Source organism: Choloepus didactylus, chromosome 12, assembly GCF_015220235.1.
Source record: "Choloepus didactylus isolate mChoDid1 chromosome 12, mChoDid1.pri, whole genome shotgun sequence".
In the NCBI taxonomy this organism is placed as follows: Eukaryota; Metazoa; Chordata; class Mammalia; order Pilosa; family Megalonychidae; genus Choloepus; species Choloepus didactylus.
In genome coordinates this window covers 21,015,066-21,031,006 of record NC_051318.1, presented here as the reverse complement: position 1 = coordinate 21,031,006, position 15,941 = coordinate 21,015,066, and the positions used below count along the sequence as shown (strand labels likewise).

General features: G+C 38.7%; 1 protein-coding gene and 1 pseudogene across 4 annotated transcripts in view; both read left to right on the top strand.

The window, feature by feature from the left end:
• The window catches only part of TMCO3 (transmembrane and coiled-coil domains 3), a 118,201-nt gene that overhangs the window by 28,826 nt on the left and 73,434 nt on the right, over positions 1–15,941 (top strand). For all 4 annotated transcript variants that reach the window (XM_037799603.1, XM_037799600.1, XM_037799602.1 and 1 more), the window contains one exon: positions 10,080–10,266. In XM_037799603.1, coding sequence (XP_037655531.1) covers positions 10,080–10,266 — 187 coding nt within the window. The remainder of the gene's footprint in view (positions 1–10,079; positions 10,267–15,941) is intronic.
• LOC119506636 lies at positions 12,682–14,009 on the top strand (annotated as a pseudogene).

Below are 15,941 nucleotides of genomic sequence, written 5' to 3'. Positions count from 1 at the left end.
TACTTTGTATATGTCTCAAGTCTAATTAGTTTATCACATTGTTTAGGTTCTCAGTTTCCTTATTTGTTCTCTGGTTGAACAGTCTATAGGAGACAGTGATGTAGTGATGTCTCCCATAATTATTGTGGAAACATCTATTGCATCCTTCAGTTTTTCCAATGTTTGTCTCATATACTTTGGAGCACCTTGATTGGGTGCATAAACATGTATGACTTATTTCTTCTTGGTGAATTGTCCCTTTTATTAGTATATAGTATCCTTCTTTGTCTCTTTTGACACCCTTGCATTTAATGTCTGTTTTATCTGAAACTAGTATTGCTACCCCTGCTTTCTTTTGGCTGTAGCTCACATGGAATATTTTTTTCCATCCTTTCACTTTCAATTTCTTTGTGTTGCTGGGTCTAAGATGAGTCTCTTGTAAACAATATATTGATGGTTCATATTTTTTAATCCATTCTGCCAATCTATAATTTTTATTTGGGGAGTTTAATCCATTCACATTCAGTGTTATTACTGTGAAGGCAGTTCTTGAATCAGCCGTCTTATCCTTTGGCTTTTATTTGTCAGTTGTGTTTCTTCCCCTCTCTTTACTTCCTTTAAGGTACCTTTAAAATACTCTTCAGTTCTGTGCCCTTCTCTAGGCCTCTCTCTCCTGTCTGTTTTTCTCAGCCAGTAGAGCTCTTTTAGTATTTCCTGTTGGGCAGGTCTCTTGTTAACAAATTCTCTCAACATTAATTTGTTGTGAAAATTTTAAGCTCTCCCTCAATTTCGAAGGAGAGCTTTGCTGGATAAAGAATTCTTGGCTGGCAATTTTTCTCTTTCAGAATTTAAAATATGTTATATCCATGCTTTCTTGCCTCCATGGTGCCTGCTGAGTAGTCACTGCTTAGTCTTATGTTGTTTCCCTTGTATGTGGTGAATTATTTCTCTCTGGTTGCTTTCAGAACTTTCTCCTCTTCAGCATTTGACAATCTGATCAGAATATGTCTTGAAGTGGGTTTATTTGTTTTTGTTCTATTTGGAGTTCATTGGGCATCTTTGATTTGCATATTTATGTTGTTTGGAAGGGTTGGGAAGTTTTCCCCAACAATGTCTTTGAATACTCTTCCTAGCCCTTTATTCTCTAATTCGTTACTCTGCCTCTTCAAATCTTCTCATATTCTCATGAATATTTTTAATTTGACCAACAGTATCTTTTATTCCCTAAGATCTGCTGTTTTAAATATTTACTCTTGCAAATTCTTCTTTATGCTCTTCTAGGGTCTTCTTCACATCCTTTATGTCGTGAGCCATGATATTGATGTTTGTTTGTACTTCTTGGATTAATTGCTCCAAGTTCTGTGTCTCCTCTGGTTTTTAATTTGGAAGCTTGGGTCATCCATATCTGCTGGTTTCTTCATATACTTTATAATTTTCTGTTGTTTATGGCCTCTTGGCATTTGCTTATCTTGATAGAGTTCTTTTAGGATATGCAGGATTATTTAAACATGTATCTGTAACTTGGCCGAGCTATAGCTTAGTGGAGTGCACTTTCCCTGACCTACCAGCAGATGGCACTCCTGAGCCACGTCTTGTGCTCATCCAGTTCTCCCCATCTTCGTCTTTGCAGAGTGTGGCTCCAAATCACGTGGAGGTCCGATCAGTGTACCAATTTTCCGTGTGTACTGGGGACTGGCAGCCCTGTGGGTGGGGACGTGTCCTGTGCAGTTTGGCAGGCAGTCCGCTCCAGGACAAGGTAGTCCTGGCTGTTCCCATGGCTGCAGGTGGAGTACTCTGGGGCTGCACAGCTACACATCTTACTTTTCAGCTCAAATGCCCCATGATCTGTCTCTGCCGTTGTGCTGGTTTGAATGTATTATGTCCCCCAAAAAAGCCATATTCTTTGATGCAATCTTGTGGGGCAGATATATTAGTGGGGATTAAGTTGGAACGTTTGGATTAGGTTGTTTGCATGGAAATACGCCCCACCCAACTGTAGGTGATAACTGACGAGATATTTCCATGGAGGCGTGGCCCTACCTATTCAGGATGGGCCTTGATCAGTGGAGCCATATAAATGGGCTGACAAACAGAAGGAACTCAGTGCAGCTGTGAGTGACATTTTGAAGAGGAGTTGCAGCCAAGAGGGACACTTTGAAGAAAGCACAGGAGCTGCAGATGAGAGTTTGAAGACAGCCGTTGAAAGCAGACTTTTTCTCCCGAGAAGCTAAGAGAGGACAAATACCCCAAGTGCAACTAAGAGTGACATTTTTGAGGAACTGCAGCCTAGAGAGGAACATTCTGGGAGAAAGCCATTTTGAAACCAGAACGTGGGAGCAGATGCCAGCCACGTGCCTTTCCAGCTAACAGAGGTTTTCCGGACACCATTGGCCATCCTCCAGTGAAGGTACCCGATTGCTGATGTGTTACCTTGGACACTTTATGGCCTTAAGACTGTAACTGTGTGACCAAAAAACCCCCTTTTATAAAAGCCAATCCATCTCTGGTGTTTTGCATTCTGGCAGCATTAGCAAACTAGAACAGCCATGGTCCCAAGAGTCCCTGGGTTTGGGGAGGGCTCCTGGCACTTCCGTGCCATGGCCTTGCCTCTAGATTGAGCACACCACAGGCTTCCGGGAGAAGACTGGACGCTGTCAGAAGCCCACCAAACCCCAAATTCCCTCAAGGAAGCTCTTGGCTCTGGGTCTGGGATGTATCATCTCCCAGCCAGCTGCAAAGATGGCTGCACGGGGCGTGGAAAGCTTCATTCTCAGTGCTTGCCTGCCTGCTCCAACTTCCAGTCCCTGGCAAAGGGGCTGTTGGCCATGGATCTGAAGAGATATCACCCATGCCAGGTAGTGAGGAGGGTGCCTGGAGCCTGTCCCTCATTTTTTTTTTTAACTTAAAAAAATTTTAATTAAAAATACTTTTGGAATAAGTAATACATTCAAGTGGTACATAATTTAAAATGTATAGGATACACAGTGAAACATTTCCCTTATATTTCTAACCATCCTTCTTCCCAGAGGCCACTATTTCTAACCACCCTTCCTCTTCCCTGAGGCCACAACTTTCTTGTGTATTCTTCCAGAAGAATCTCTGCATCTACAAGAAAGTGCACATCTTTTCTTTCTTGTAAGTGGTATACTTTGGTACCTTGCCTTTTTTCACTTTCTGCATTTTATGGATTATTTCATATGCATTCTTACAGACTGCTTCATTCTTTTAAAGGCAACATGGTATTCCATTATGTGGAATAATACCCATTATGATGGAATAGTGTGTGTGTGTATACATAACATATATATACACATACATTTATTATATTTACCAGTCCCTCATTTTTGAAAAGTTGACTCCAATCTTTTCTATTAAAAACAGTTCTGCAATGAAGAATCTTATACATCATTTGCACACGTGCAAATGTCTATAGGATGAATTTCTAGAAATGGAATCACTGGGTCAAATACTGAATTTGTTTTCATTTAAGCTTTTTCTTATAAAAGTAGTACATGTTTGTAAGAAAAATCAAATAGTATAGAATTGTATTAAGTAAAAAACAAAATGTCTCACTGGTGGTAGCTACTGTTTATAATTTGGTACCCTTCTAGACATTTTCTATGTATAAGTAAATATATATATTTTTTTCTTCCATAAATGGGTTTATATCAAATATATTGTTCTGCTAGTCACTTTTCACTAAATATATGATGGACAGTTTTCCATGTGAGATATGTAGATTTTAGTATTTTTTTTTAATTCAGTTTTATTGTGATATATTCACATACCATACAGTCATCCATGGTGTACAGTCAACTGTTCACATCATCATATAGTTGTGCATTCATCACCCCAGTCTATTTTTGAACATTTTCCTTACACCAGAAAGAATCAGAGTAAGAATAAAAAATAAAAGTAAAAAGAACACCCAAATCATCCCCCTGCTCCCACCCTATTTTTCATTTAGTTTTTGTTCCCATTTATCTACTCATCCATCCATACACTGGACAAAGAGAGTGCGATCCATAAGGTTTTCACAATCACACTGTCACCCCTTGTAAGCTACATTGTTACACAATCGTCTTCAAGAGTCAAGGCTACTGGGTTGGAGTTTCATAGTTTCAGGTATTTTCTTCTAGCTATTCCAATTTATTAAAACCTAAAAAGTGTTATCTATATAGTGTGTAACAAAGTCCACCAGAGTGACCTCTCGACTCCATTTGAAATCTCTCAGCTGCTGAAGCTTTATTTTGTTTCATTTTGCATCCATCTTTTGGTCAAGAAGATGTTCTCAATCCCATGATGCCAGGTTCAGATTCATCCCTGGGAGTCATATCCTGTGTTCCAGGGAGATTCACACCCCTGGGAGTCAGGTCCCACATAGGGAGGAGGATAGAGAGTCCCTCATTTTTGAAAGATAGTTTTGCCAAGTACAGAATTCTTGGATGGCAATTTTTTGCTTTCAGCACTTTGTCATCCCACCACTTTCTTACCTAAAAGGTTTCCAATGAGAAATCAGCACTTAATCTTATTGAGGCTTCCTTGTATGTGACATGTTGCTTTTCTCTGTCAGCTTTCAGAAGTTTCTCTTTATCTTTTGCATGACTGTTAAATTATAACATGGTGTGGTGTGGGGGCCTGTTTGGGTTTTTGCATATATTTGTGTACTTGATGTTATCATACAGATTTCCCAGGCTCGGTTCATTTTCTTCATTCTTTCTTCTTTCTGCTCCTTAGACTGAATGATTTCAAATGTATTATCTTCAGGTTTGCTGATTCTTTCTTCTGCTGGATCTAGTGTGCTGTTGTACCCCATCTAGGAAATTTTAAATTTCTGTTGCTGTAGTGTTCAGTTCTGTTTGGTTTTTTTTCATAATTTTCATCTCTCTATTGATATTCTCTTTGTTTTCATCTTTTGTTTTCTTGATTTCCTTTAGTTCTTTGTCCATGTTTCCCTTCAGCTCTTTGCACCTTATTTAGGACCATTTTTTTAAAGTGTTTGTCTGGCATGTCCTAGGTCTCATCTTCCTCATTTATGGTCTCCAGTGCTTTAATCTTCTTCTTTGCCTGATTCATCACTTCCTGTTTCTTTGTATGTTTTGTAGTCTTTTGTTGAAACCCAGGTATTTTGGTATTTTAACATTTTATTGCTGTAATTTGTACTCAGATATCCATTCCTTAAGCTCATATCCACCTAGAGTTAGGACAGATTGGGCCAGCTGTCCATGCTCCTTTTCAGTGCATGAGAATTATTCTGCTCCCTCTGGAATTGGGACGAGGGAGCTGGTGAGATAGTTGGGGAGGGGTAGCCAGGGCACTAGGAGATCCTATAACTTTTAGGTAGCCTTTTTCTAGGTCTGGCTCTCATGGTGTTACTGCAGTCCTTTAACTATTTTCTGGAGCTTTGAGAAAGATGTTTCTGCCAGTTCTTGCTGGTTGTTTAAAGCTTCTGTAGGGGGACAGAGCCCTGAAATTTCTCATTCTGCCATCTTGATCCAAACTTGATATTTAAAGAATAGTATATGATGTTGTAGTTTGACATTATTTTTGAAGCATAAATTTAAAAAATGTAAAAAATTGTTAGGGTTGAAATATCTAAATTCAATGAGTGGTTGGAATTAGCTTTTATGTGGATAATTCCAAAAAAAGGTCTTTTGAAGTAAAATTTAGAGGTCAAAATATTACAGGACTTGAATATTTAATGTGTTGTTATAAAAAAAGTTAAGTACTAAGTAATGGCAAATGTTTTTTTATTTACAAATACTCCATATCCATATGTGGTGAATTTTTATTTTATTCTTACATTGTAAAATGAAAATATCTGAAAGGTTAATAGTAGTAAGGACTATGTGTGTGAATAAAGGTTGGAATATAGGAAGTAATGGTTACCTCCTAAAATTGTTTACTTTTGGAATTAGTAACTTGAATGCTGAGATGTTTCAGGATAGAAATAGTGTTAAATTGGAAGTTAATTAAAAGCTACTTTGTTTTTTATCACTGACCTGACAAATGAGGAGAATATTTGTTGCTTTAAAAACTGACATGAAAAAAAAATGAACATGACTAGTAACCCAAAAAATGTAAATTAAAATTAGATACTATTTTGCCTACCAGTATTAACTGATACCAAAGTAGCCGAGAATTTAAAAATGACAGAGAGTAATAATAAAAAATGCCACTACTGGACTAGTTTAATGAAAGTGTCACCCTCTTTTGGACTGCAGTCTAACAGTTTGATTTACAAGCCTGAAAATGTTCATATCCCTTGACCCATTAGCTCAACTTCTGGGTTTCTGTTCCTGAAGGAAAGGATCAAAATAAGGGTTAAATAATTAACCTATTAAAGATTTACAACTCTTTATTTCAACACTTTAAAAAAATATAGCAATGTCAGTATCCAGTGGTTAAACTGTATCATAGCTACTTGATGGAATATATTGTAGCTGTTAAAAAATATTAAAAAAATTTGTAGTAACAAAAAAAATTTTTGTTTTAATTCCATGCTTTAAAAATACTAGTATATAATATGACCACAGCTATCTAAAAGAAGTACAGATGTGTAGGAAAAAAACAACAGGAATAAATGTACCAAATAAATGTGAATAATTTCTTTTTCTTCATATTTTCCAAATTTTCTGTAATCACCTTTATATATATTATTATAATGAGGGAAACAAACTTTTCTTTCAAAGTCTTGTGTTTGCTTTCAAGGAATAACAACTCTGATTTTACTGACTTTTTTCTTTTTCTTTATATCCTCTTTTCCTATTTGTTTCCTTATTTCAGCCCAATATTCTTAGGACCTTTTTGTTTCTTTGTCTTTTTTTCTATTAATAAAAATCATTTGTCCATCTACTCTCACTTTCCTTTAAATACTTGTCAAGATATGCTTCCTCATAAAGCACACTTCAGAGTTTTCTTCAGATACTTTTGTATCTTTTTATGCTTCTGATATAACATCCCATATGTTAATTTCTGAATTCGAAGTTAAAAAATGTCCACTTCTCTGGGATCTAAAGAAAAGTGGTCCCATTTTTCCTGTTAGGTGTGAATTGTGGATGGGGGAAGAAAACAGGAGTAGATAGTGTGATTCACTAAGGTCCTAATTTAGTGTCTTTGGGCAGTATATTCCTTATATAGTATCTGGAATTTAACTAGAACACAGTCACTAATGTCCCTTCAATTCTGAAATCATTTTGTTTCCTGAGAACTTTTGTCGTTGCCACCTAGTGGTGAGCCTTAAAACTTGACATGCTGTATGACTGGATCTCAATTTTTCATCACCAGGGATAAGAATGCAACTTATTACTTTTTTAAGCCCATGGACTTGAGTTGCAAAACATTTATATCTATTTAATACAACTCGTTAATAAATAATACATTTTACTTTTTTTTTATTATTCAGATATAAATTATTGGCTAGCTTTAGAGCAGCCTGAAATAACCAGTGTAATCATTCCAAGCTGATATAACTCCTACCAGACATTAGCCTGTGCATCCCTATCATGAGTGAATACATTATTTTCATACGGTTTTTTGAAATATTTACATCTGCCTGAAGGAATCCCTCTTAGGACTTTTCTGAAATCTCCTAGAAGTTTGGTTAGAAACAATTCAAAAATATTTAAGTCTAAAAACTACTACTTATTACTTGATGTTGAGGAAAAGTGCTGTTTTTCTGGGTACCATTGATTACCCAGATATTTGTAAAAAATCATAAACTGCCTTATAGTTCTTTAAACTTAATGTTCTTTAAACTGCACATCTTAATATTTCATCATTTCTGCCTTATATCTAAATAGATTATATAATTGTCCAACATAGAGATTATATTTTCTTCTCTTTTGTTTCTTATTTGTTCTTTCAAGAAATGTTTATTGATTACTTGTAATGTTCCAGTCATTCTGGTATAAATCAGTGTATACAATAGATGTGGCCCCTACCCTTATGGAGCTCATATTTTGGGATTACAGAGGATGAGGGGAGAATTGGGTACATAATTCCTAAGAAAAGGAGGAGGAAAATGGAACTCGATAGAGGTATGGGAGGCTGTGCTGTAAATGCAAAGCCATTAAGAGCCACAGCTGAAGACTTTCTCTAATCAGTGCATCTTAAACTTTAATGTATATAAGAATCACCTGGGGATCATGTTAAAACTGCAGATTTTTGAATCAGGAGTGGGGCCTGAGAGTCGCATTTCTTACAAGCCCCAGATGATTCACGTGCTGCTCATCCTTTGATCAAATTTTGAATAGTAAGATTCCAACTCACTGTTCCCTATGGCCTCTTCTTGAGTCATTTTCCACTGCTGTCACCTCCGCACCTTGCTTCTCATGCTAAATTGATTCCTTGGTGCTCTGACAAAGGTATAAAAAGATAATAAATGATAAATAATTTAGACTTCCCTTTTCTATTTACAGATATTGCAAACTAAAATCGGAGAGATTGTTACCTACCCAAGGCAGCACAGCTAGTTAATCAACTATTCAGCTCTAAAATCCAGGCGTCCTTTGAGGGTTAGAAATACTATAAATAAGTATTAACACACACTTGCAGTAGTAACTACCTAAACCCTGTGAACCTTAAAATCCAATGTGTTCAGCCCCCTAAAAAACCACAAATGGCTAAGACAGACAGAAAGAGAAAGACTAGGAGATTAATTTTATGATAACCATCATGATTACTAAATACTGGATTTAGAAAAAAATACAGTCTGAACTGTTTAAAAGCAGCCTTTGAATGGTGTGGGGGAGTAACACTTCCGGAAGGAGAGAGTGGAGCCTGAGTTTCTGAAAGTTACGTAGCAGAGGGAACTAAAGCAGAATATATATTTGGCTTTGGTTGAGGACCAAGAGCTCAATTCAGTTACAGCTCTGTCAGTTCCCCATCATTTGGCCTCTATAATGTACAAATAAAATAAGAACAGCATTTCCCAGGGTTAGAAGGCCCTTGTAATTCATTTCTTGGATTTTAGAAGCTTCCACAGTAGAGAGGCAGATTGGCAACTGATTTTGGCTGCTGAGTGGTCAAGGCGTAAGTCTGCTCATTTAGCAGTACTATTAAATTAGGATTACAAGCCTTAGGAATAGCTTCCTAACTTCCCTGATTCCCAAAGAAAATTTCATAATTTTTCAAAAAGTATTGTTTTTCATTAAGAAAAAGAGAATGGAAGGTGGAGGAAAACTCATACACTCCAGAGCATTCTAAGGAAAAAGTATGATTGAGACATAGATGAGGCAGGCTTAGCTTGTTACGACTCTGAATGCTTGCATTTGACTTCACTGCTCCAAAACCTCTATATTCAGAACTTCCATCTCTGTCACTTCTTTCTTTCACTTTCACTTTTAGTAGTGAGCCTGGAATTAGAAAATCAATGTTTATTAAATACTGGTTTTGAATGGGAGGGTATAGTGAAGAGAAGAATTGAAGAAGTAGATTGAAACCTTGAACAAGTACTTTAAAGTAGATTTGCCAGTTTAATTTTTTTTGCTAATATATAATATTCACATTTACATAAATATTAGATGTTTTTATTAACTTGTCTCTTCAACTAGATTGAAAACCAGCTCTCAAGAGTAAGGATCAGCCTTATTACTTCCACATTTTCCATCATGTATAGCACAAACTAAATGCATTCAAGTACCTAATAATACTTGTTTGATTATAGAACCACACTGCCTGGGCTAAATCCTAACTCATATTCTATCCATGGTCATATTCTATCCATGTGACCTTGGGAAATTTACTTAACTTCTCCCTGCCTCAGTTTTTTACATCAGAAAATGGGAAAATAATGGTATCTACTTTAGAGGTTTGTTATGAGAATTAAATGAGTGTGTGTGTGTGTGTACACATATATATAGCACTTTTAACAATGCCTACCTAGCATGTGGTAAGCCTTATAAGTATTTACTATTTTTATTGTTGTTCAGATTATGACATTGGATATTGTAATAATGTGTTCACCACAGAGTTGTTTCTTGTAAGTTCAGATCTGTTTTCTTTATTGAACAAGATATGTGTGTACTCTTTATAGCAATAGTCAAGAGGTAGCCTATTGTTATTAAAATATATATATAAATAAATGTGTTCTCTTTAAGGTATGGAAGATATCCTTACAAGGACCATGTTACATGACACTGTTAATGATTGCGTTTGGCTTATTGTGGGGACACCTCTTACAGATCAGACCCACTCAGAGTGTCTTTATTTCTACTTGTTTATCCTTATCAAGCACACCATTAGTGTCCAGATTCCTTGTGGGCAGTGCTCGTGGTGATAAAGAAGGTAGGTGACAATATGTTTTAAATATTTCATGTATAGTTGACTTTTGAATTCACAGCTGAAGTCCTGTTAGAAAAAAATCACAACTCTTACTTCCTCTGAACAATCATGGATACTTATGCTTGTATTTCATAAGGAATTGATGTTCCTATAAACTCAACTTCTTCAAACCTCCACTTGATTGAGAAAGATACCTGTTAGATGCTTACAAATTTAGGATATTTTGAGGACTGGAGAGAAATTGGACCAAGTTTAAAAAAAAAACAATCTGTACTGAAAAACATACCATGGCGTTGGTAGATTTAAGAGACTGATGTGCACTATTTCACTGCTTTTAATTCTGGTAAGGATTGGAAATTGACATACTTTCAATTTTTTTCCTATAAAATTGAGGTACTTTGGTAAGTAAAGATATTTTCAACTCTTGCACTTTGGCTTTACTTTTTTCTTTGTATATGAAACATTGACATCTCTAAATCATTTTGTATGACGAAATCAAACTACTGATCAGAAGCACAGAAATGAACATTATGAGTGGTCATATATGGTGACACTGTGTTCTGTACAACTTTAGCAGCATTGCCATTTTTGTCCAATATGCTTTTTTATGTTAATTTTCACAGTTTTGCTTTCATTTTGTAAAAGTCAATTAAAAAAAAAAACAAAAAACACAACAGTAACTTCACACACTGACAAACCTGAACCAAACACATAGTGATGGAAGAGAAAATATGAAAAGGAAAAACCAAAATGCCATGGCTCACCTCTCAGATAAAACTGACATTGTTCTGTGCCAAACACAGAAAAGAAACGCAGAGCAGTGAGCAGAGCTGAAGTCATGGACCTGCTGTATTCCATAACTAGGAACAGGCAGAAGTGGCCAGGAGTTGGGTTCCTGTAGTCAAACACAGAACCAAACAGTCAAGCTCACTGCTGGGATCCAAGGGGCTAGGTTAGGGCTTCTCCTCTGGTAAAAAGAGGCTTGAAAACAACAACAACAATAATAATAATAATACTAACAAAAGCAAAACCTGCCTTCTCCTGGATCTCTGGGTCCACGTGGGGCTTAGGTGCAGCTACTCTGCTAGAAACTGAACTAGTGGCCTCCTGCCTTGGTGAACTCATTTGTAATTCTCCATGGGTGAAGCCCCCACACCCTGTTATAAGTTGGGATGGATTGAGGGCACAAAGGGCCACCTCGGACATATTGGACAGAAAGAGATGAAGGGAAGACTAGTGCTGAAGCAGAAAAATTTTAAAAACTCCTAATGTAAAGACCTAAGTATCTTAATAACACTACCCATAAAGAAAATTGTTGCTAAAACAGATAGCTAATGAGCTCAACAGTCAGAATATGAATTCCCTTATTTATGAAAAAAATCTGATTAAAGACTTCAAAATAGGAATGTTTAGAATGCTCAAAATATAAATGAAGGAATCACATACATTTTTTAAAAATTATGAAACAAAACCAGGCAGAAATGAAATAAAAATAAATAGATAAATAGAAATCATGGGAAAGAAAAAAATAGTATCTGAATTGAAAGGAATTCCTGAGGTAACTCTAGATCGGACATAATCAAAGATGGAACATAACACACAGACAGATGTAATAAGAAAGAACACTTAAGCATGAATACATTGGGAAGCTCTCACTGTGTAAAATAGAAATCCTAGAAGAAGAGAGTGGAGAAGATAGCTGGTAATTTTTCATACTGGAGAAAGACATGAGCCCTTAGACTGAAAGTACATCTCCAAAACTGAACAGGAAAAATGTAAAACTCACTCTAGATAGTTTCAGTACAGTAACAGAACTTCAGTAACAAAGGAAAGTCAGCAACTGTCAGAAAAAGACTGGTAATCTAAAAAGGAATAGCAAACACTGATAGCACACATCTTCTCAGCAACATTATATAATTGCATAAGAGAAGACAGTGGGATAATATTTTCTACATGCTGTGAAAATAAGTTAGTCTTAAATTGAATACCAGGCAAAAACGCTATTGAAGAGTAAGGATGAACAGAGGCATTTTCAGATATACAAAGCCTTAAGAGCGTTTACTACCTATACAGCCTCACGCCAAAAGTTCCAGCAAAGGATGGGCTACAGCAAAAAGGGAGCTAAATCAGACCAGCAGAGGCAGCAGCCGGAGCAGCCGCAGCCTGCGCCCTCTCCCGCCCGCCTTCCACCCACCCCGGGGTCTCTTTCCCCCTTCTTCCTCCTCCTCCTCCTCCTCCATCCCCCCTTCCTCCTCCGCCCATCCGTGGGGCCCCCCCTCGCCTTCCTGCCCGCCCCTATTGTTCCGCCCCCGGCCTCCCGCCCTTCCCCTTCCCGTCCGCTCCCCTTTTCCCCACAGTCGCCTCGTGCCTGCAGGTTTTGGCTTTCACCCCGACCAGTGACCAAAGACTTGACCACTCAAAATCCAGCTCCCGAGAACACTGCTCGACATGGACATCGGTGTGATTGAAGGTGGATTAAATGTCACTCTCACCATTCGGCTACTTATGCATGGAAAGGAGGTTGGCAGTATCATCGGAAAGAAAGGAGAATTAGTTAAGAAGATGCGCAAGGAGAGTGGTGCATGTATCGACATCTCAAAAGGGAATTGTCCTGAGAGAATTATCACTTTGGCTGGACCCACTAACACCATCTTTAAAGCCTTTGCTATGATCATTGACAAACTGGAAGAGGACATCAGCAGCTCTATGACCAATAGCGCGGCTGCCAGTAGACCCCAGTCATCCTGAGGCTGGTGGTCCCTGCTAGTCAGTGTGGCTCTCTCATTGGGAAAGGTGGTTGCAAGATCAAGGAAATACGAGAGAGTACAGGGGCTCAGGTCCAGGTGGCCGGGGATATGCTCCCCAACTCAACTGAGAGGGCCATCACTATTGCTGGTATTCCGCAATCCGTCACTGAGTGTGTCGAACAGATCTGCGTGGTCATGTTGGAGACTCTCTCCCAGTCCCCCCCGAAGGGCGTGACCATCCCGTACCCGCCCAAACTGTCCAGTTCTCCGGTCATCTTTGCAGGTGGTCAGGACAGGTACAGCACAGGCAGCAACAGTGCGAGCTTTCCCCACACCACCCCGTCCATGTGCCTCAACCCTGACCTGGAGGGACCACCTCTAGAGGCCTATACCATTCAAGGACAGTATGCCTTTCCACAGCCAGATTTGACCAAGCTGCACCAGTTGGTGATGCAACAGTCTCGTTTTCCCATGACGCATGGCAACACCGGATTCAGTGCAGGTTTGGATACGTCTGCTCAGACTGCTCATGAACTCACCTTTCCAAACGATTTGATTGGCTGCATAATCGGGCGTCAAGGCGCCAAATCAATGAGATCCGTCAGACGTCTGGGGCGCAGATCAAAATTGCTAACCCAGTGGAAGGATCTACTGATAGGCAGGTTACCATCACTGGATCTGCTGCCAGCATTAGTCTGGCTCAATATCTAATCAATGTCAGGCTTTCCTCGGAGACGGGTGGCATGAGGAGCAGCTAGAACAATGCAGATTCATCCATAATCCCTTCCTGCTGTTAACTACCACCCATGATCCATCTGTAGTTTCTGAACAGTCAGCGATTCCAGGTTTTAAATAGTTTGTAAATTTTCAGTTTCTACACACTTTATCATCCACTCGTGATTTTTTAATTAAAGCGTTTTAGTTCCTTAAAATAAAGGGGGGGGAGCTAAAGGGAAAGCATGGCATACAAAAGATATTGAAAAGCAAAGAAATTAATTTTTTAAGTTGTTACATTTAATTAATTATGGACTCAGAGTTTTCTTTGCATTTTTAAAGAAAGGTCAAGTTGAAACGCTAGACTAGAAGAAGATAGGAGGGTAGTTTAATGGGTTTCATGTTGGGGAAATAGGAAGACATACTGAAGGACTTAGACTTTGGTAGAAAAATTCATAATTAAATATGTAAAGATAATGTCGTACACTTGCAGCACTGTTAGAAAATATAGTTTAGAAAAATAAAGCTTCCATTTATAATAGCAATGGAAATCACAAGGTACGTAGGAATAAGTCTCTAAAAAATGTGTTCGACCTTTGAGGATAAAATGATAAAATGTTATTGAAGGCTTCCGGGAAGACGGTGGATTCGGAGAGAGAGAGCAAAATTCTCCTCCATGAAAAACACTAGAAAAGGAGAGAAAGCGCTCCAGAACAGCACTTCCAGGGTTCCACTGACTAGGCAGGGACTTCTACACTCATGGTGGGTGTATACTGGGAGAAGCAGAGACACTGCATTTAAGACTGGTGAGTGTTCATCCTGGAACACTACAGGAGAACAGGCAGTTGGAGCTGACTGACGAGTGTGGAGGGGAGGAGCCTTCCACATCCCGGGCACCCTCTTCAGCACTTGGGTTTGGTGATAATCGTTCGTAGACCCACTAACAGGAGCCCCCATACCAGGGACTGGTGTTTGGAGTGGGCAGACAAGTGTGGAAGGGGGCAGCTTTCCAAGCCCTATGCAGCCATCTTTGTAGTTGGCTGGGAGATGACTCTTCACAGCCCTGCGGCTGAGAGCTTCTTTGATGGAATTGGGATTTGGTGGGCTTGTGATAGCATCCACTCTTCCTCCACAGAAGCTGATGTTGTTCGTAGCCTAGAGGCAAGGGTGCCACACGGAAAAGCCAGGGGCCCTCTCCCAATCCCAGGGACTCGCAGTGCATGGCAGACAGGGACTGTGGGGCATTTGAACTGGAAGTTTAGATGCTTAGTCCTGCAGTCCCAGAGTACCCCATCCAAAGTCCTGGGAATGGCTGGGACTACTGTATCCTGGAGTAGACTCCCTGCCACACTGCACAGGGCATGCACCCCAACACAGGGCTGGCAGTCCCTAGTGCACACGTAAAATTTGTGTACTGATTGGACTTTCAAATGGTTTGGACCCCCACTCAGTGCAAAGATGAAGTTGGGGGAGAACTGACTTGAGAGTAAGAGGTGGCTCAAAAGCACCATCTCTTTCTAGGTCAGGGAAAGTGCCGTCCACCAAGCTATAGGTCTGCTAAATTATAGACAAAGGTTCAGATAATCCTGCATAGCCTAAAATAACTTGATCAAGATAAGCAAATGCCAAGAGGCCAAAAACAATGGAAAATTATAAAGCATATGAGGAAACCAGAAGATTTGGATAACCCAAATGTCCAAATTAAAAAGCTAGAGGACACACAGAACTTGGAGCAATTAATCAAAGAAGTACACAGAAATCAATGTCATGGCTTATGGTATAAAGGATGTGAAGAAGACCCTAGAAGAGCATGAGGAAGAATTTGCAAGAATAAATTAAAAAAAGCAGATTTTATGGAAATAAAAGATACTGTTGATCAAATTAAAAATATTCTTGAGACACATAACAGCAGATTTGAAGAGGTAGAGGAATGAGTTAGCGAACTTGGGGACAAGACAGTGGAATGTGAAAGCTCAAAAGAATGAATGGTGAAAAAAATAGAAAAATTTGGAATGAATTTTAGGAAAATCATGCAACATGAGGTGCACAAATATTAGAATCACTGCTGTTCCAGAAGAGGAAGAGAAAAGGGTTAGGAAGAGTATTCGAAGAAATTGTTGGGAAAAACCTTCCAACCTTTCTAAACAACATAATATGCAAATCAAAGATGCCCAGTGAACACCAAATAGAATGAATCCAAATAAACCGCTCCAAGAC